The sequence below is a fragment of the Silene latifolia genome, chromosome X, assembly GCF_048544455.1.
Source record: "Silene latifolia isolate original U9 population chromosome X, ASM4854445v1, whole genome shotgun sequence".
Taxonomy (NCBI): domain Eukaryota; kingdom Viridiplantae; phylum Streptophyta; class Magnoliopsida; order Caryophyllales; family Caryophyllaceae; genus Silene; species Silene latifolia.
The window spans coordinates 275,166,102-275,186,902 of record NC_133537.1 but is presented as its reverse complement, the minus strand read 5'-3'; the positions used below and the strand labels follow the sequence as shown (position 1 = coordinate 275,186,902).

At 40.8% G+C, this 20,801-nt stretch overlaps 2 protein-coding genes across 2 annotated transcripts; both read left to right on the top strand.

Moving 5' to 3' along the window:
• Nucleotides 1-1,441: 1,441 nt before the first annotated feature.
• LOC141616791 (peroxidase P7-like) lies at nt 1,442-5,281 on the top strand. Its single transcript, XM_074433935.1, has 3 exons — nt 1,442-1,741; nt 3,577-3,768; nt 4,559-5,281. The coding sequence occupies exons 1-3, from the start codon at nt 1,526-1,528 to the stop codon at nt 5,111-5,113; spliced, it is 963 nt and encodes a 320-aa protein (XP_074290036.1). The 5' UTR covers nt 1,442-1,525; the 3' UTR covers nt 5,114-5,281.
• Nucleotides 5,282-5,535: 254 nt separating this feature from the next.
• On the top strand, nt 5,536-6,791 carry LOC141620139 (uncharacterized). Its single transcript, XM_074437085.1, has 2 exons — nt 5,536-5,574; nt 6,270-6,791. Exons 1-2 carry the CDS (start codon nt 5,536-5,538, stop codon nt 6,789-6,791), a joined length of 561 nt encoding a protein of 186 aa, XP_074293186.1.
• The last annotated feature ends 14,010 nt before the right edge of the window (nt 6,792-20,801 follow it).

The window sequence follows — 20,801 nt, the reverse complement described above, 5'->3', positions numbered from 1 at the left end:
CAACAATCCTAACATTATACTACTACCTTTATAAAATTATACTACCTTCAACAATACTACTTCAATATTAATAAAACTAAGTTACTACCTTCAATAATACTAATATTATCAAGATAACCTTCAATTACATCCCCTAATCAAATGACATTACTAATTTAACAAAAAACCCAATTTCTAACCCTAACTCAAATTAATTAACAAAAATGCTAACTAAATTACAACTACATATCTTAATAAGCATCACTAATGTATAAATTACAACTAAATACTAAATAAGCATCACAACTTAAACAAAATATGAAGGATTGAAGTAATTAAATCAATTTGAGTCGAAAACAAACCTTTATAAAAAAGAAGAACAGTGAAGGAAGGTGGTCGGTAGTGATGTGGTGTGCGGATGTGTTGCCGTCCGGTGGTAGGGGTAGATGATGGCGTCGAGTGGTTTTTTTTTTTTTTTTAAAGATTGTAGGATGAATGAGTAAGAATGACGGGTGAAGAAAGAGGCGATAAAAACAAAGCAGGGATTTGGCGACCGTTTTCAGTCGCCAAATTGGCGACGGGTTTTAGTCGCCAAATTGGCGACTGTTTTCAGTCGCCAAATTTGATAATATTTCGTCGCCCGTGGATTTTCTGCAAATTTTCGGTTAAAAAGCTACAGTCGCCAAATTGGCGACTGTTGTCCGTCGCCCGCTTTTTTTTTTTTTTTCTGTCGCCAAATTGGCGACTGTTTTGACAGTCGCCTACTGTAGACGCCTTTACCTTGTTTTCTTGTAGTGAATGTAAACATTAAACCCTTATTACGTTTTGTTTTTTTTTTGCATTATAAATAAGTTAATTACCCCGTTGTAATGCATGGACACTCAAACTAGTATACTAATATTTTGAAATCGGTATAAATAATATAGTATAATTTGGGTGTTTGCTTATATATTATCGTATTGTAATACATTGTTATTATTACGTAATAGTTTCCAAGCGGTTTATAGGAGAGATGACTTTTTTGCTTAAAACTCTAATAAAAATAATTAAAATCTCAATTACCATCTTTCTTTGATTTATGAGATAGACTTTTCTACAAACTTTCATTTTTTTATTGTCCAGACTCACCTCAAACTTAAAACATTATCGCTTAAACTCACCTCACACTCCACTTAAGAGGAAATGTAAGATTTTAAAAGAAAAAAACTATAAAAATAATAATTTAACACATATGAACCATTTATTGAATGATATTTTTAAAAGAGAGTATTAAAACTCATGCAAAATCTTAAGTGGTTACAACAACACAAAGCCAACCCGATAACTATCTATTACTTTGTGAAGATTGTCAACTAAGAGAGTCACGGAATGGTAGTAAAAATGAAGCATGTCGCTTACAAACGCAACTGTCGACAGCCTGTTCTACTATAACCTTAGCCTAACATACACAGTTACACACACATTATAAAGAGACACGATAACACAAATAAAAAGAAGCTTTATTATTTTGTTTATATTTCAAAGTTCATGCATCACGTACGTACTCATGGCTTCATTATTACCATCTCTTTTCCATTTTCTCTTCTTCCTTTCAACTTGTACTAGCTTTATCAATGCATACCATCTTACACCAACTTTTTATGCAAGAAGATGTCCTAAACTTCAATCTATTGTGCGTTCTACAATGGTGAAAGCTATTATCAACGAACCGCGAATGGCCGCTTCCATTCTTAGGTTGCACTTCCATGACTGCTTTGTTAATGTGAGTACTTATTAATTTCATTCACCTTGTTACGATTTGTCAATAGTTATCATTTCAATTATATCTTTCTCATTGGATTCGATAGTCAAAGATACTAACTTTTCTTGATATATCTTCCTTCTAATATCTCATTCACTTATTCTGTATAAAAATTCCGATTTATAAATAATATGAAGGTCACAAATTCTCATTTAAGACGGGTCAAATGTATAACAAATTAAATGGCAAATTACCTAGGAAATACCAAAAGTTTTATCTTTATTACCGTCATGTGATAATAGTATTGGTTAAGACAGATAGTACCCGTCTTAGGTAAGACTTAATGTATGAAAGTGTGGTTTTCATAAATTACACCAAAGTCCATATTATATCTATGTGACTATTATGTATACATATATTTTGAAAATGATGTATGGTTAGTTAATTATTGAGCTCAAGTAAAAATAGTAAATTTCAGAGAGATAGTATATTGTCTGATGGATTGGCATGAGAGCCATGAGGCACTTCTTGAAGGTGATAATTGTTTGGAAAGGTGGAATGATTTATTTTTGCCTTTGTCTTTTTCTCACAAAGTTTCAGGTTTTTCAGTTTTGTAATTTTCTTGCATATGGTTCGTCTGTGCATTTTGTCTTGGACTCTCCTTTTTGAATGTTGAGGCATAGAGCTGGCAAGTCTGACCCGACCCGAGTGACCTGACCCGAACCCGAGCAAACCCGACCCGACCCGAAACCGAAAATATTGTGACCCGAAATCGACCCGACCCGACCCGATGACGACTTGTAACCCGACACGACCCGATTATCAGTGACCCGAACCCGACCCAGACACGACCCGATATTGACCCGACCCGATACTGACCCGATTAAATTGATGACCCGACAATTATTAAGCTTAATTTTGATCAAAATGAAAGTGATTTTGTGTTTATATTGATATGTTTGACTTAGTAATGGATTAATTAAACCAAATAATAGGTTAAAAACTAAATTTAATGGTAAAAAATTATAGTAATGCGATTAAGTTACCGGACCCGACCCAAACCCGACACATCATTTGACCCGAAATGACCCGACCCGATAACGACCCGACTCCGACCCGATCCGACCCGAAATGGTATGCTGATCCGATATGACCCGAACCCGGTATGACCCGACCCGAAGTGACCCGACCCAAACCCGACCCGTCTGACCCGATTATAGAGGCATGACTGGAAAAAAAATTACTGTATATTCCATAGTTATTACTTTTATTAATTCCTCTTCTTTTACTATATACTCGTACTTATATTTAGATAAGATGATGTCGTAATAAGTTAATATCTTATCGGATAATCGAAAGCAAAAAGAGTATAAAAATACTTATATTTACATTACGAACAATTAACATTGGTGCTAAACACAAGGAACATTGTTGGCAAAAAGTAGTGGTGAGTGGTGACTTGTAAGAATTATTGTAGAAGTAAAGTAGTCTCTTCAGGGACATATGATAAAACACAATTGAAACGATACAGAGAAGTAAAATCGTATTAGTGTCAATGGATTATTGTGTTTCTTGAATAAACCCTTTGAAAATTTATTTGCAAAAATTAGATAGATAGATAGATAGATAGATAGATAGATAATAAATGCATATGCTATATGGGGCATTCTCATTAGAAAGTTGAGCAAGCAAAACATGGCAATTGCCAAAGTTGTATATCTGTTTATAGTCGTGATTATCATTATTTTCGTTGTCGGAAGAGCCAACGATCATTTATAGTACACATACTTAAGTTGTATATATATATGTTGAATTTCATTATTAATTTGAAACAAAGAGTTGTGTAATAAATGCAGGGTTGCGATGCATCAGTATTGCTAAATGACACTCCTACATTTAAAGGGGAGAAGTCTGCCGCTCCAAATGATAATTCTTTGAAGGGTTTCAAATTAATTGATGAAATCAAATCCAATGTCGAAACTATTTGTAAGAACGTAGTATCTTGTTCCGACATTCTTGCGTTGGCGGCACGGGATGCCGTTACTTTGGTAAGTAAATACGGAGTTCCCGAGAATAAGGGTTGCTTAAGATGATCTTAAGTTAAGACATCTCACAATTCCCTTTTCATTTTAACATTATTTAAATTGGTTGTAAGTACGTTTTAATTTAAGACTATCTGAAGCAAGAATTTGTGACAATCAAATGGCCGAAAGCTCAAAATTTGATAAGTAAATACTCCCGTTATTTCACTTATTCGTTAGTTCAAATAGACGAAGCTCAAAATTTTGCATAATAAAACTAAAACTAAAACTATGTATCAAACAAATTTTGATGTATTGGAGAAAGTTTTGTACATATTCAAGCACTTTGTTTTGAAAATCAATCAAAAACGACATATTTAAATAATAAAAATATACTGTATTTTAAAACACTGATATTTTTACAAGTTCAAGAATGTTTTTATAAAGATACAAAAGAAACTAGCCATTTCACTTGTACATGTAAGACAATGATAAAGTCTCGTCTAGTGGTACTGGACCAGCTCACAATTCACATACAGTGTAAACCGTATACAATGGAGGAGAAATTGTGTATCCCTTTGTATAATCTTTCTGTATATAATCTTTCTATTGAGTAGTACTAGATAGTACATACAGATACTAAAAACAATTTCGGGTGATCCAATCATACAAACATTTTTTTTTTCATTTTTTTTTTTTTTTATCATTTCGAGTTATTTTTTGTTTAGAAATAAATATGAAATTAAACACCAAACACTTGGAAGTTGTCTTTTCATTTTTAGGTTTCTAACGAAATTTGCATTTGATGACATTGTAGTCAGGAGGCCCAAGATGGAAGGTACCTCTAGGACGGAGGGATACAAGAACAACTAGCATAGAAGCCGCAAACACCAATCTCCCACCCACAACAGCAAACATCACGACCCTTACCTCAATCTTCGCCGCCAAGAGCTTAACCGCCCGTGACATGACCGCTTTGATGGGAGCCCACACAATAGGTATGGCACGGTGCACAACATTTCGGACCCATATCTACAACGAGCCAAACAACATTAATACCAATTTTGCCCTAATCAAGAAGGCTAATTGCCCTGCATGGGGTGGGGACAACAACCTGGCCCCACTTGATACGGGTAGCCCAACCCGGTTCGACAACAGCTTCTTCAAGAACCTTATGGCTAAGCAAGGGCTTCTTCACTCGGACCAGGAGTTGCTCAATGGTGGGTCTCAAGTTGCTTGGGTTCGACTTTATGCAAAGAGTAACGTTGCCTTTGGTAACGACTTTGTTAACGCGATGATTAAGATGGGTAATATTAGCCCACTTACTGGGAGATTTGGTGAAATTAGGAGACATTGTAGGTTTGTTAATTAATTTTATTAAGGTGTATCAATAAAATGTTGATTAAAAAAAAATGTGCATAGAAGTTACATAGGCTCATCAAGTGAGATTTCATTTTTACATCTTGTAATCTTGTTGAAGTTTGCAGAACAATTATTGATAAATGTTATTGCTATTGGTTATGGGCCAATTTGTTACTACTATTTATTTGGGGTCCTGCTATATATCGTCGACAATTTACTAATTATCGTCGACAATTAATATAAATTTCCAAGTTTGCCCTCCATAACATAACTTCATATCCGTCTCACTAAAATGCAATTTCCGTCTCACTAAAACATAAATGCAATTTCCGTCTCACTAAAACACAAATGCAATTTCCGTCTCACTAAAACACAAGTCACCGTCTTACTAAAATATTTTTAAAAAAAAGACGGTTTTTAAAAAAAAAAAACATGAACGAGAACGATTTCAACAATGAAGCTAGTAACGAGGTGAGTTTACGATTTAGTTTTGTCTAAAATTTATGTTTTATTATCGATTGATTCCCGAATTAGGATAGATGCCTTGATTGTAGACGGAATTATGATAGAATTCGTGACGGGTTTAGTCGAAAATGCAATTGGAAAAAAAAAAATAACACGAAATGGGCTGGACGAAGAGAATAATCGTCCAAGGCTGGTGTTGGACGAAAAATCCCTTCGTCCAGTATGAGCCTTGGACGAAAGAATTTTTCGTCCAACACCAGGCCTGGACCAAAATTTCCTTCGTCCGAGGCCCATACTGGACGAAGAGTCCAGGCCTTGTTTTGGACGAAAAATTCTTTCGTCTAGCCCATTTCGTGTATTTTTTTTTTAATTTTTTTTGTTTCCGTCTTATATATATATATTTTTTTTAATTTTTTCCGACTCGTTTTGTATAAAACAATTAAAATAATTAATTCCCGTCCTTGTATTATATTTTTTTTATTTTTTATTTTCCCAACTCGTTTTGTATAAAACAATTAAAATAATTAATTACCGTCTTTATATTATATTTTTTTCTTTATTTTTTCCGACTCGTTTTGTATAAAACAATTAAAATATTTAATTACCGTCTTTGTATTATATTTTTTTTATTTTTTATTTTTTCCGACTCGTTTCGTACAAAATAATTAATTATTAACTAATTTATTGAAATGCGTGCGCAGGTAAATAACGATGGAGACAGTATTGATTACTCAGATCATTTTACGACTACCAGATTCTTTGCATCAAGTATGGAAGCGTTTAATTGGGCATATGAGATCGGACTCCGACTCGGGTTTGGTATAAAAAGAGCAAGCAACAAGAGAGTTGGTCGTAACACGAATTTGAGACAAGATTATTTTGTTTGTCGGATGGGTGGAAGAGGTTCCGTAAATAAGGATGCCGATTCTTTAGTGAGGGGTAACACGGTTACCGCGTGGTGCAAATGCAAATTTTCAATGAAAGTTGTTGAATTACAAGAGAATAAGTGGAAGCTTGTCACGAGATCCGGGTTTCATAATCATGCTTTAACGTTGTATTGTGACGGCGAAAGTTACTTTGCAAAGTTTGATGAAGAGGAGTTGGCTTATATCGATGCCCTAGTTAGAGCTCACGTTAGACCGGCAATTATTAGTGCTGGTTTGCATCAGCGGAATCCGGAAAAGTCAAGACCTAATCGGCAACAAATCTACAATCGTTCTTAGAAAGTAAGGGCCGAGGAAAGAGATGGGAGAAACCCAGCACAACAGATGCTAGCACTTGCGGTTCAGCATAAGTACGTTCATTATTGGGTCACTGATCAAGAGACCGATGAGCTAACCCACGTGTTCATGGCTCATCCAGAAGCCGTTAAGATGTTTCGATCATACTATTATGTGGTACTGATCGATTCCACGTACAAGACAAATTTATACCGTCTTCCGCTTGTTGAGATGGTTGGAGTCACACCCGTCGGGAAGAGCTTTGTCATCGCGTATGCTCTTGTGAAATATGAGTCCGAGGATGGATATCTGTGGGTCTTACGGAAACTGAAGGCCCTTCTCAATGATGCCGTTCAACCTAATGCTATTGTTACTGATTGCGGGGCAGGTTTGTTGAACGCGATTCCCACTATTTTTCCGGATTCGTCTCACTTGCTATGTCTTTGGCATATATATTCTAACGTGGAGACGAAAACACTTGATATCACGGGTCGGGATAGTTGGGCTAAGAACATAACTTGTAACTTGTTTGAAGCGGTTGTCGAGGCGGAGACCGAAGATAAGTTTAATGTGGCGTGGGGCAATTTGGCAAGGCAATGGGCGGGAGTGGCGGCTTATATTTAGAGGCAATGGTTCCCGCACTTGGAAAAATGGGCCAAGTATAGAACGAACAAAATAACTCATTTTGAGAACACTTCTACATCCTGGGTTGAGTCGGCTCATGCGAATTTTAAGAGATGGTTGAATAGTGCGAAACTGGCCATTGATAGCATCTGGATTCGGTTTCATTCTTTGATGGAAACGCAACATGTTGAGATCCGACACTCGTTGGAGTTATCTAGATCGAGGCGGTTGACGGGGATTCATCGATTATTTTCTAGACTTTCTTATAAAATATCAAAGAATGCCATCATTGAATTGCGTGGAGAATTCGAAAGAGGTGCCAAGATGACGGAAGATGCCTTGATGATCGATTGCGGTTGTGTAAAGGCTACTACACTTGGTTTGATATGTGCTTGTTCACTTCATCGCATTGCTAGAAACGGATCTCGGGTCCCTGTTGATGTGTTACATGCATTTTGGAGAAAGTTGGAGTACGATGGTTCCGAGGCAATGTCGACTTGTGACGATGATCGATTGGAGGAGTTATTCGATGAAATTCGGAATGCAGATCCGAGTATGAGATCATCCATGTTCGATGCCCTTTACTCTCAGATACATCCGGATGAGGAGGATGTAAACGAGCCTCGGGTGAACGAGAACCCTAGAGGACGTCCGAGTATGGGAACTCGTAGAGAGCCGTCCACCGTTGAGCATGCACGAGTTTGGGTTCGATTAGGCACAGCTACGCCCCAAAGAAACTCGTCTTCCCAACGAACTCCGTCTAGTACCCCCCGTTCCACTCCGACGGTTCCTGTTACTCCGTCTACTACTCCCCGTGCCACTCCGATGGTTCATTTTACTCCGTCTAGTACCCCCCGATCCACTCAAACGGGCCCCGGTACACCGTCTACTACTACTACCACGAGTACGGGGAGTTTCAGCACATCGCATTGCGCACCTCTTGAGGTAGACTACACTATTGGTCATTCGAGGTACTTTCCTTATCTTGACTTTTTGCCTTCCTGGTTTACCGAGTATCTAGAAGCGTCGTATAATCCTTCCGGAGACGGTTATTGTGGTTTCCGAGTTCTCTCACATGCTGTTCGGGGTGACCAATCTCATTTCACGATGGCTAGAATAGATTTACTTAGGGAAATCTGTAGTGCCCTTTACAGTGATCATATTTATGGCCCAGTGAGATTTGATGCGGAGGTAGCTAGAATTACATTTATGGATCAGATACCGTGTGGCTCGGGTCATTGGATGGACATTTTCGATCTATATGGTTATGCTACGATGTACAATTGAGTGATATGTTGTATTTATTCATGGGACGATCAAGAAGGTCACCGACATTGGAATGGTAGTCATACTTATTTGCCTTTACGAGCCCCCACCGGAGTACGTACCCCATATGGTGTCTTATGGGTATTACATGCGGGAAACCTCTATCTGAGGCTCCGGGTACGCCCCTTGTCACCTATGCCTCCAATAGCCCCTTGTTGGGTACATGATGAAAGCGTAGCTCATTATAGTGGCATGTATCGACATCAGCTATCTTTATGGCGCAGTTTCGAGACCGGATCTTAGTTTTTTTTTTTATTTATCCGAATATTGTACCTTATATTTTATTTATCCGATTATTGTAGTTTATAATTTATTTATCCGATTAAATGTCTTGGGTAATTTAATTTAATATGCAACGAAATTTAATTAAATGACTTAAAACGTAATTTAATTAAAACAATCCTTAAAACATAATTTAACATAATTTAATTAAAACATTCCTTAATTTGAAATACAACGACATTATATAAACCACTTAAAACATAATTAAAACATAACTAAACCCTAAACCCCAACCCTCAAACCCCAAACCCTAAACACTAAACCCTAAACCCCAAACCTCAAACCCTAAACCCTAAACCCCAAACCTCAAACCCTAAACCCATACAACGATATTAAATAAAACATAACATAATTAAACCACTATCAAACTTAATTATCTTCCGAAGATGAAGATGACGATTCCTTATCTTCTTCATGATCTTGAACCTCAATTTCTTCAGGTTGGGTAGCCATATATTGAGTCAACAAATCACTGATGTAGAGATAAACATTTCCTAGGTTCAGCACTCTACCGACACATAAGTCTGATAATCTTGGGTAATCGATCACGGTGAGGATGCGCTCAAAATATGTAAAGAGATCACTTCTTAACCTGCGAAACTCCCACATCTTCTCGTTTACTGCTTCATCAGAAACAACCTCATCTCTAACTGCTGGAGTTAGAACATGATCCGGGTTTCCGGTTAAAATTATACAAAGGCTACCAATTGGAGGCTCTTCAAGCATGTGCCATACAGTGGCAATGGGAACCACTAATTCAAGACGAGAAATTAGAACTGGTAAATTTTGAACAATTAGATCGATTCTGCCCCGACACTAACCTCGTACCCTATCTCCGAAGCAGGACGATGCGCTACCGTTCTCATAATGGGATTGGGTATTATCTGCACATACCCAAACTGTCGTAAACACCGATCAGTCTGGTACGGCTTGGCTATGTCCATGAAATGAACACAACCGGCAAACAGAGTACGAGGATGATACTCCTCCTGACGCGGCCCGTACGGATCCCACCTAATGGTAGCATAAGTAAGCCCATCTAACAACCTCCGATACTCCAACAATTTCTCCGCATTTTGAGCGAAGGGACCAATGGATCTCCAAGAACACGACCGAGGCTGAGTAGGGTCAATGACCAAAGGTGGACCGGGTCTGAACATAGGAAAATACTCATAGATCCACGATTGCAACAAAGTCAAGCAACCACCAATAGTCTTCACACCAGCACGTGAAGCCACACCCAACTGTCGGTATATGAAGGCTAGTACACCGGCTCCCCAAGCGTAGTGGTGTACACAATCAGTATTAGTCACTAAGGGAAACAACTGAATACGTAACCTATCACCTGATTTATCGACAAAAAGTGTCGACCCCAACACCGCAGCCAAAAACCCCTGAGCAAAAACAACATCACAACTAGCTACCGCCATGTCACAAACTGCATCTACCAATATACCCCCACTCTTGTAAATAGGGGCCTTCTTACTAGGGTTTAACGGCAACCTCAACTCGTTTGCTGAAATCCCAAAAAGCCACAAACAAACATAAGGGGATCCGCCAACGTCCCGTCCTTACTCTCCACCTTACAACAGTTACCATCAACCCGAACACCTAAGATTTGTGCAACATCGTGAAGGAGTATGGACATCTCCTCAAAAGGCATGTGAAAACTGTTGGTGTCGTGTTGCCATCTCTCAACGAAAGCAGAAATAAGGGGCATGTTAAAATGCTCGGCCATGGAATCTAATAGGTGAGAAAGACCACTACCATCATAAATAGTCTGAACGGCCGAAGGTAGTTGCCAACAACTCAACAACCTCGTCCTACCAAACTGGTGGTAACCCGTTAAAACTGGTCGACCGACCTCATTAGGAGTCGGCCATAAGGTGTTGGCAATGTGGCCCCCAAAGCTGGGAATCACGTGGGGAAACATCGGACCACCCGGAACACGATCGGAAATCAACCAAGAGACATCCTTACCCGACTTCTTCTTCTTCGGAGCCACGACACTACTAGAACTACCATCCGACATCCGCTGAAAACGCCCCTCCTCATTCCGTCTACGGGGCACCCTACGCACTCGCTCATCACCCGCCTCCTCCTCACCTATCACATCACCAGACCGAGCCACCTCCTTCAACTGCTCCGCAGTCCACGACTGGGTACTACTATCTCCAACCTCAGACTCTCTATTCAAAAAATAATAAAAATGCATTGATTACTTAAATTAATAAAACAAAGAATTTATAAATATAAGTTTAAGTAAATTAAAAAATAAAAATAAAACGAAATATCCCTGGACGGGGTTTATTAGTAATAAATAATTATTATTTTACGAAAACAAAACGAGACGGAAAAAAAATTTAAAAATTTTAAAAAATAAAATAAATAAATTTACAACGAGTTCGCCACGGACGAGGTTTATTATTAATAATTTATTAGTTTTTAACGATAACAAAACAAGACGGAAATATAAGTTTATAAAAATTTAAAAAATAAAATAAATAAATTTACAACGAGTTCGCCACGGACGAGTTTATTATTAATAATTTATTAGTTTTTAACGATAACAAAACAAGACGGTGTGGACAGCGGGGGGCCCACGGGGGCGCTTGGGAGGAAGAGAACAAGCGTTTGCATTTTTGTTGGAGTCGCCACCAATTTTTATGGGAAATTGGAACCGTTCGAATACCTCGTGCCATGTCAAGACACAAAGTAGAGACATGAACACTAAGCAATCGTTACCCTTAGCATTCTATGTCTAGAATGACTCTCGTGGATGCCAATGAACACGGGTGTTCACGGAGATCTGGAGTAAGGGGTGAGGGTACGTATTAGGAAGCTCTTTTGACCGAACACCTAATCCCGCCCGCCTCGATAGCGGCCTCTACTAATGATTAGGGACATCATTCGTACTCGATATATCGTCGGCTATATGCATGCAATGCAACATCCAAGTTTTAATCCTAACATGTGAAAATTAGGCTAAGTCGGTAGACAATTAATTTAGCATACAATTGGGTCGAAGTAGGATTTAATGCTCAATTACATGTGAAAACATACAAATGATACAAGAAATAATGATAAATACAATAAAGAAAATTACAATAATTACAATGGATTAGGCGATTTATGTCGAAAAGACCTTAAAAACGGATAATTTGAGAAAACGAATAAAGGAATGAATCAACGAACAAAACAGAAGGCGATAATACGAATAATAGTTAATTAATACGTAAGCTAATTAACTAGGTCAAGGCAAAAACGGAGTTCAGGGACAGAATTCAACCCGGAACAGGCGCAACAGAGCTGCGTCTCTTGGAATAGGCGCAGCAGTTGCTGCGTCTGTTCCTGACCTGAATTCTGGCTGCGAAGCCGGAATTGCGTGTTGTTAATACTCGTCGGTAAATTTAAAGATTGATTAAATTATTTACTCGGATGAAGGTGATTAATAGGTTATTTACATACGATTAAGGGGTCATAAAACAATAAAACATGGATGAGACGGAATTAAACGAATTATTTACATGAAAGAATGATTGATTAGTGACATGGGTGAAATAAATAGACTAAGCATGATGAATTAACGATGAATTAATGACGAATATGTGATAGATAACACAAAAGGCAGACGTAAATATGTCAATGATGAATTCCAGAAACTCAATATTGATGAATTGAATCCCTAAAACCCGAATTGAGTTTAATGACGAAAACCCGCAAATATGAGATTATAAGGGATTTAAGTCGAATTAACGATTAGATTACATGCTAATGAATGATAAATAACATACATGTGAATTATTAGACTATTATGTCAAAGAATTAACAGGAAACAAACGAAACAAATAAAAGTTTGACGAATTTCAGAGACGAAGGAAGAAGAAAGGAAGCGAGAATCTGCTGGCGACCTCACGAAGAGGCGCGCAGCAGAATCAAGCTCCTTCAAGAGGCGCAGCGATTCTTTGCGTCCTTTGTCGACGTCTGTCTACTGGAAATCCGTAAAAAGGGGTTTTTAAACAAGCTTTTATAAATCAGTTTTAAAAGTTATTTTCAACATAAACCTTACATTAATGATACAAAAAGTAAAATACAATAAATAAAGAGAGATTTACACCCTCAGACTTACATGTTTGACGAAACGAGATGAACTAAGATATCGATTAGTGATGCCCAACGCAAATGTAAAGAAAGTGCCCTCGTAAGAGGAAAACGAATAGATTAATTAAGTTGATTGATTGTGGAGTTGGTCAAATTGGTCGGTCATGCAAACGAGGCTGGTACTCAGAAGGATCCGAGCTTACGTGGTCGAAAGTTCAAGCACGTAGACGCCAAAAAGTAAGAACAAAGGTCTAGAATGCAAAGGGAGAAGAGAAGGGCGGACACTCGCGTGAGAAATATGAGGAGCGAAGGCTCCTATTTATACTAATCACGTGAAGGAATTAGGGTTTCGGAGAGTCTTTGGAAGTGAATCTCGGAAAGATATGAAAAAGATACGAAAATTACGCAGAAAAGGACCTGGGAAGAGGCGCAGCAGCCACTGCGTCTCTTGGAAGAGGCGCAACACCTGCTGCGTCTGTTCCCAAGTGGTTTCCTCCTGCGAAAGAAAGATTTTCGTGTCTGAGTTATGGTAAGACGGAATAATTTGGTTTTCCTTAATATTTTGTGTGAATATTACTTGAAATTGTTTACCAAAGGATAAATATTGTGAAATATTTATAAAAATATGGAATAGAAATATCCGGAACATTCCAGAACATTCTGACTCGGGATTTAACGGTTATCATAAAATGAAGACGGTTTTAGGCCCGGACTCCAAATGTACTCTAATTACTGTCAAAACGACCGTATCGGCACGTAGATGACAACTAAGAGGTAGACATTAGTATTTGAGCAATCACTTGACGATAAACTTACGAACTGTCACAAATCGTTCCGCGTAGCAAACATGCGGCCCAATCATCACCGGGTGGTTTGCGGGAGGTGCGAAAATGAGGTATCTACAGAGCCCCCACTTTGACCGAGGCTTGGACAAGGCGAAAGTCAAAGTATAGCCATCAGTCAATCGAAGATTACAACCTGACGACTATGGCGACGCGAGGCGGCTCAAGGGGTCTGAGGCAAGGACCTGTCGTCGGGAACATTTTAGAGTCTGTCGACTTCCGGGGAGGGTCGTTTAAAGTCCATTAGACTACGTAAGGAGGCTCGCCAGCCATAAGAAGAGACCATACCTGGAACTTCTTGAGAGACGCTTCCGGAGTTGCGTAAGAGAGCTAAGGGCAAGCGTGGGAGCTAAATAAGGTGAGTAGCAGGACGCAGGCGGGAACTGCTGAGAGAAAACTGCTTGGGTAGTCTTCGAGAAATAATTGCGAATAGCAGGACACAGGCGGGAACTGCTGAGAGAAAACTGCTTGGGTAGTCTTCGAGAAATAATTGCGAATAGCAGGACACAGGCGGGAACTGCTGAGAGAAAACAATGTTGATCTCCATGTTGGTCATGAACTCTCGTGTGGGGAATGTAATCGGGGAATTTTATCTCTGTGCCTAGAGAGGGAAAGTATATCCGCTTACTCTCGCTTGGGGGCAAGATAATGAAGAGAAGGCGTGTCGAAACACCTGTCGAGAAATACTTGCTCGTTGCGACAAGCAAAGTCTTGGAAGAAATAAATAACGTATAATAGTCTGCCGCTGGCTTGGAAAATGCGGGCCGGAACGAAATAAAATCGTCAAACGGATCAAAAGAATAAAATAGCATCAGGGAAGAGGCGCACCAAGGATGGGCCCACAGATAACGAACTCGTAACGAATTTTTGAAAACTCGTATGGAGGGAACACAAGGAAGAGGCGCAGCAAGAGCTGCGTCTCTTGGAAGAGGCACAGCGCCTGCTGCGTCTATTCCCCAAAGTGTTTTTTCTGCGTAAAAACGCGATAATCAGAAGGGGTTGTGTTCATTTGTTCGAAACATAAATCACACATTTCTCTCTCAAATCTTCACCATTTCCGCCAAGGTTTGATTCAAAAGCTTGCATTAATCATGACTAATCAAGGTATGTGTCTCATTCTTGCATTAATCTTCCGTATTGGCTTAATTTTGGATCGAAAAATTAGGGTTTTCCACCCAATTTGATCGAAAATTTGGGGCTTTTCCCCCAAATGCATTTGCCTTGTGAATTTGGCATTAGAAACGGATAATTGGTAGTATAAGGAACACAACCATGTATTTGTTTCAAATTTTCGTTGAGTTTTGAGCATTTGAGTGAAATTTGAGACGGTTTCACAGCTAAACCGTAAATTGCTTCGAAAATGGCCTTAGGATTGCCCATTTGCGATGAAACTTGATATTTGGGATCCTTGGATGATGGGTAAACTTCCTATCATCTCGGAATTTTGGTTTGTGACAACTTCTTCAGGACACTTTTCTAGGGCATAATTGTCGTTGTAACGAAATGCTGCCGAAATTTCGACTTGAACCCGGAACTAGGCCTCAAGTTAGGCTTTACTTGACCCAAATTACCACATGAGCGATCGGATTTGTGAGAATATGGCCAAAGATGGCGAGAAAAGAGCGATTTCAGGGCTTCCAAAGGCTCGAAAATCCCTTAACTAAGGCTCGTCGTCACGTGACACGGCCTAAATTTGCCTTAATGTTGCAGGTGATGAGGCTTCTACTTCTGGGAAGACTCCCATGGAGATAGACACTGCTGTGATCGAGGAGGCTTTAGAGCAGGCCTTCACCGCCGCGGTGATGGCTGCTGGGGACGAGATCCATGAGGAGGAGGATGTTGAGGAGGAGGAGGCCCCGAGACGGGCCAACGTTGGACGAGGAGGTCGTCAGCTGAGAGGGGCTCCTACGTGGGCTGAGACCTGGGAGAGTAGGCACTTGCTGTGGGCCGCAGAGGGTCACCTGTCCTACAGGACGGTGAAGAGCTTGGTAAATAGGAATTTACTACTCATTATTCATGTCCTTTCGTTCATTTGTTCATATCTCTTCCGATTTTTTTTCAAAAACTAAAGATAGCTTTTGTTTCAAATCATAATAGGAGGTCGGGAACATCAGGTCGTTCTCGGGCTACACGACAGCGATGAAGTGCTACGAGCGACTGTCGGCGGAGGAGCGCGCCATGATCGAGCGCGGAGCATTCGGTGCCTTGGTGCAGGCCTAGAGGGATATCGCGAAGAGGAAGCTGCGGGCTAACCTTAGCCTGGTCCGCGCTTTCTTGGACCGATTCTGGGATATGACTTCCACGTTTCACATGCCTTTTGGTGAGGTGGGAGTCACTCTGGAGGACTACGGCATGATTTCTGGTCTGTCGTGTGGGTCTGAGGCTGTGGAGTGGCCGGAGACTGCCATAAGGGTGGACTCGGCCGAGGCTAGGAGGTTGATCGGCTGGAACTTGTCGCCGAGGGCTGTCATAGTGCCAGTTTTGGTGCCCAGCTCCTACGTTCGAGACTACTTTGCGGGAAAGATCCCGGCCCTGGTGACGATTGACGGGAGGGAGACGGCTCCTCCTCCCTGTACAGCTGAGCAGAGGGTTCGTCTGTGGCTCTGGTGGTTTCTGTCTTCGATCTACCTCGGAGACAAGGGAGAGAGGCTGTCGACGAAGCTTCTTCCCTTCCTTTCTGACTTGAGCTCCCTAGGGCGTTGGGACTAGGTCACTGCTGGTTTTGCGGTCCTCATCCGCTTCATGAGGGCCATGGTCCATCCGGAGTTAATGGAGAAGTGGACTTCCTGGCGCTGTCGGACCTGGACTACTGCTGGAGGTATGAACCTTCATTTAGACCAAAATTAATTCCTTTCTTTATCAAATCACGAAAGATCGTTATTGACTATCTTGCTTCGCAGGCGTGGGTGTACTCCTACTTTCTGGGCCTCGCGCCCAAGAGGACGGAGCCGGTGGAGAAGGCCTATCCCGTGGTGAGGGATTGGGTGATGTGCAGGACGAAGAGCAAGCGTTATTCTCACGGTGTCTACCGGCGGGACGTGAACGCTTTCCATCTAGACAGCGTAAGCATTTCACTTACATTCATTTGCTTCTATATTGCTTTTAAATTGATCATAAGAATGATTCCTTTGTTTATCTTGTCCCAGTGGGAGCCCAGGCCTTGGGCGGAGTACGCTGACGCGCCTCCTTTTGTGGCTGAGGTCTTTCGACCTAGGAGCTCGAGCCGGCTGCTGTTGAGGACGTCAATGGGTCCTTTGTGGTACTTGGGCGAGCGCTTGGCTTGTCAGTGCTGTCGGGACGTGTTGACGGTTCCTGTCGATCCTCCCAGGACGATGTTCAGGGAGCCTTCTGAGACTGAGAGGGAGGCGGACTTGGCTGGCGCTAGTGGTGATGCCATCCTTCTTCCTGGCGAGGACTACTCGGCGTTCCTCTACGGGAGGTTGGCGTACTGGCCGGTAGTGGTAAGCATCTTTACTCTTCTTCTTTACTTGATTTTTTGAGAACTATGATGAAAGATCGCCGATTAATGAGAAACATTTGGTTTTGCAGGAGGTTGAGGCAGCGGGCATCGAGCCCCCAGAGTACCCCGAGACCCTCGAGTACACTGACGCAACCGGGAGGACGACGATCTCTGAGCTGCGTGACTTTGACGTGGCTGTGACAGATGCTAGCCTGGACGACTGGCAGCATCTGATTCGGAGGGTAAACCTCTAATTTTGTGTAATTTTTGTGTAAGAACACATTTGATTGATTTTATTCAATTATTGAGGACTTCTTCTTGAAAATGCAGGTTGCGCCGTCTCGGTTCGTGGCATTATGGAGGGTGGCCAACCGGCTGCGAGCTACTGCCGTCGAGGCACTTGTCGGTGGTCGAGGCCGTCAGGTATGAACCTTGTTCCTGTTTCATTTTCGAATTTTGATTTTCCAACTTTTCTTGAAACGATTGCTTGGAATGATTGACATGAGCCAATTTTGTTGTTTACAGGGGGACCGTGATCTGGAGCGAGAGTTGACCCAGTCTCGGGAGGAGACAGCTCGCTTGTTGAGGGAGCTCGAGGTTGAGACGCCGAGATTGCTGCTCTTGCGGCAAGGGTTGCAGAGCTGGAGGGCGACCAGCAGTAATTTTGTTTTAGTTTTTCCTTGTTTGTTGGCTGTATTTTGCAAATTTGTACATTTGGACCTTCATTTTGAACATTTTGGACTTTGTTTGGGGCTCGAGCCCCCAGTTTGTTGTACATTTCCCTTTTTGGTTGTATATAAGATGGCCTGAGTGCCTTTGCTGCTGGGCTGTGCTGCTTTGTGCCTGCAGGTTAGCTTTGAACAGGTTTGGTGGATGACGGTTTACGCCGTCATGCCGCCGAAATTTACATAGAAATCACGCAAAACATACATTTGTATATACATATGGCCGTAATTAGCGCAAAACGAGTGACTCAAAAGAATGCGAAAATGCAAAAATTTTGCCGGAAATGACCGGACGGTAGGGAGGGTTACCTCCTAAAAAAAGAAAAAAAATAGAAATCTATAAGTTAGAAGTGAGATGATTAAAAGAATGAAATAAATGAAACAAATTTAAATTTAGAGTTATTTCCTAAAATAAATTATAAAAATGAAAATTATTTCCTAAAATGAAAATGATTTAAAAAACTGAAAATTATTTCCTAAAATGAAAATGATTTAAAAAATGAAAATTATTTCCTAAAATGAAAATGTGCAAGTGTGGTAAAATGGCGAAAATGTCGATGTCATCTCGAAATGCGCGCCCGCGGACCTTAGAAAACGTGAAATATGGCAATTTCCACGTATTTACCAAAATAATAACCCATAGGAATAGGAAATTATTCGTCGAGGAATTAGGAAAGATCCAACGCGGAAAATCACAGAAGTCAAGCTGGGAAAGAGGCGCAGCATGAGCTGCGTCCCTTTGAAGAGGCGCAGCAGGTGCTGCGCCTGTTCCCAGGTGGTTCTGTTCTGACAGATTTTTGGAAACAGAAATTAGTATAAATAGAGACGTCGATAGAGCTTTTATTCACACAATTCTTCCGTCTCTTCTTCGTCTTATTACATAAAATTCTCAAAAATAATCCTTCATCATGAATACTTTGGAGATTCGCTTAAAGGAATGGACCAACGAATTTTCAAACATGGAGAAATATGATATGGGCGCCTATAATCTTGGATCATTGTTGAGTTTAAAGCTCATCAAGGTTGTTAAACCGTTCTTGGATGCTTGTCTTGACTATTGGGACCCGAATTACCATGTTTTTGCGTTCCCTGGAGGCGATATTTGCCCATTTCCTGAAGAAATTGCTGCTATTGGTGGGTGGGGCCCTGAACACTTGCCCGCCATTCCTTCTACTTCGCAAGGGTACAAGATCAAATTTTGAGACTTGCTTGGGTTGACTAGACTCGAGGTGGACCGTCTAGTGACCTCGAAGGGAGTGCGAATGTTGGACTTCATTGACCGATTTATTAACGTAATGACCCCACCGTTTCTTATGTTGCCAGGCGAAGGGCATTTGGGTTTTGATTGTTGCATGTGTATGTCTTCCAAGGGCATGTTGATGAAGACTTGAGAGGTGATCCCCGTCTTCTGGGCCTTGTTGAGCAAATGGAGCTACTCAGGAGCCCAGCTTGTTTATGCTTAGGAGAGATCCTTTTGGGCTTGGATAATAGGAAAGCCAACCGTGACCTACCGTATTTGGGAAGTCCCGTCATTCTGCAGGTAAAAGAACATATCTTTCTTTTTGTTCCTTTTTTTTTTTTCGATGTCTAATACCCGCTTTTGGTAGGTTTGGCTTATGGAACGGCTTCGATTGATCGAGCCCCCAGTTCATGTTCCTTCCTATCATGCTCGTTCAATTGCGATGAGGACCAGGCTTTACATGGTGGATTTCGCCCGAGTCTGCAATTATTGGGAGAACAAACTGAAGAGTGATGATGGCCCGTTGATTAGGTGGATTGTGCCATGGTGGCACCTCAAATCTGTCACTGGAGTGTCTTCTTTGGATCCTACTCGGTCCATGCGCATTCCTGGCTTGGAATTTATGGTGTGCATTTTCCCGGAAAGGCTGATGAGACAAGTTGGACTAAAGCAGACGATCCCGAAGCTTGACACCGTCCCGCGGACTGCTGTGGCGCTTACTACAGAGAGCCGAAGGGAGTGGGCCGTTAAATGGGCTCAAAGAAATGTATGGTTTTTGAACTCTTCTACAAAGGCCTTGTGGGTGTCGGATTCTTATCCGCGATGGAGGAAAGCTACTACTCCGGAAGAGCGCGAGAGATTGAGAAAGTGCGAGCCCGTTGACTACAAGGCGCGCGAGGTGGAGAAAGAGAAAGAAAAGCATTTGATTGAGGGAGAGGAAGAAGCCGGGTTTCGAGTTGTTCATCCTTCGAAGAAACCGAAGACCTCTCCTGTCGTAGAGATGGTGATTGGCAAGAATGGAAAGTCTAGGCCCCGAGAAAGACCTTTGGTGATTAGGTCCGAAGTGGCGCAAGAGCGTCCGGCTCGAGGTCGCGAGAGGAAGTGTGACAAGAATGACAAGGGCAAAGGGAAGATGGAGGAATAGCCCGAGTCTTTATTTATTATTTATTATTATTATTATTATTATTATTATTATTATTATTATTATTATTATTATTATTATTTATTGTTGTAATAAAAAAGTGGGGTTTTTAGAATCCTAGCCTATTCTATTTTTATTATGTAGCGTATTATTATTAGAAAACAAATGAAATAAAAAAGGCTAAATGGTTATGAAACCGTTGTGATTTTCTATTTATTATTTTTGTCGAATTTCAAATGCAATGCAAATGTCCTTCTATTTACATTTTTTAA

Coding starts and splice junctions, on each gene's coding strand:
- LOC141616791 (XM_074433935.1), top strand. CDS start 1,526: ATGGCTTCATTATTACCATCTCTTTTCCATTTTCTCTTCTTCCTTTCA. Junction 1,742..3,576: donor TCCATGACTGCTTTGTTAAT/GTGAGTACTTAT, acceptor TAATAAATGCAG/GGTTGCGATGCATCAGTATT. Junction 3,769..4,558: donor CACGGGATGCCGTTACTTTG/GTAAGTAAATAC, acceptor ATGACATTGTAG/TCAGGAGGCCCAAGATGGAA.
- LOC141620139 (XM_074437085.1), top strand. CDS start 5,536: ATGAACGAGAACGATTTCAACAATGAAGCTAGTAACGAG. Junction 5,575..6,269: donor ACAATGAAGCTAGTAACGAG/GTGAGTTTACGA, acceptor ATGCGTGCGCAG/GTAAATAACGATGGAGACAG.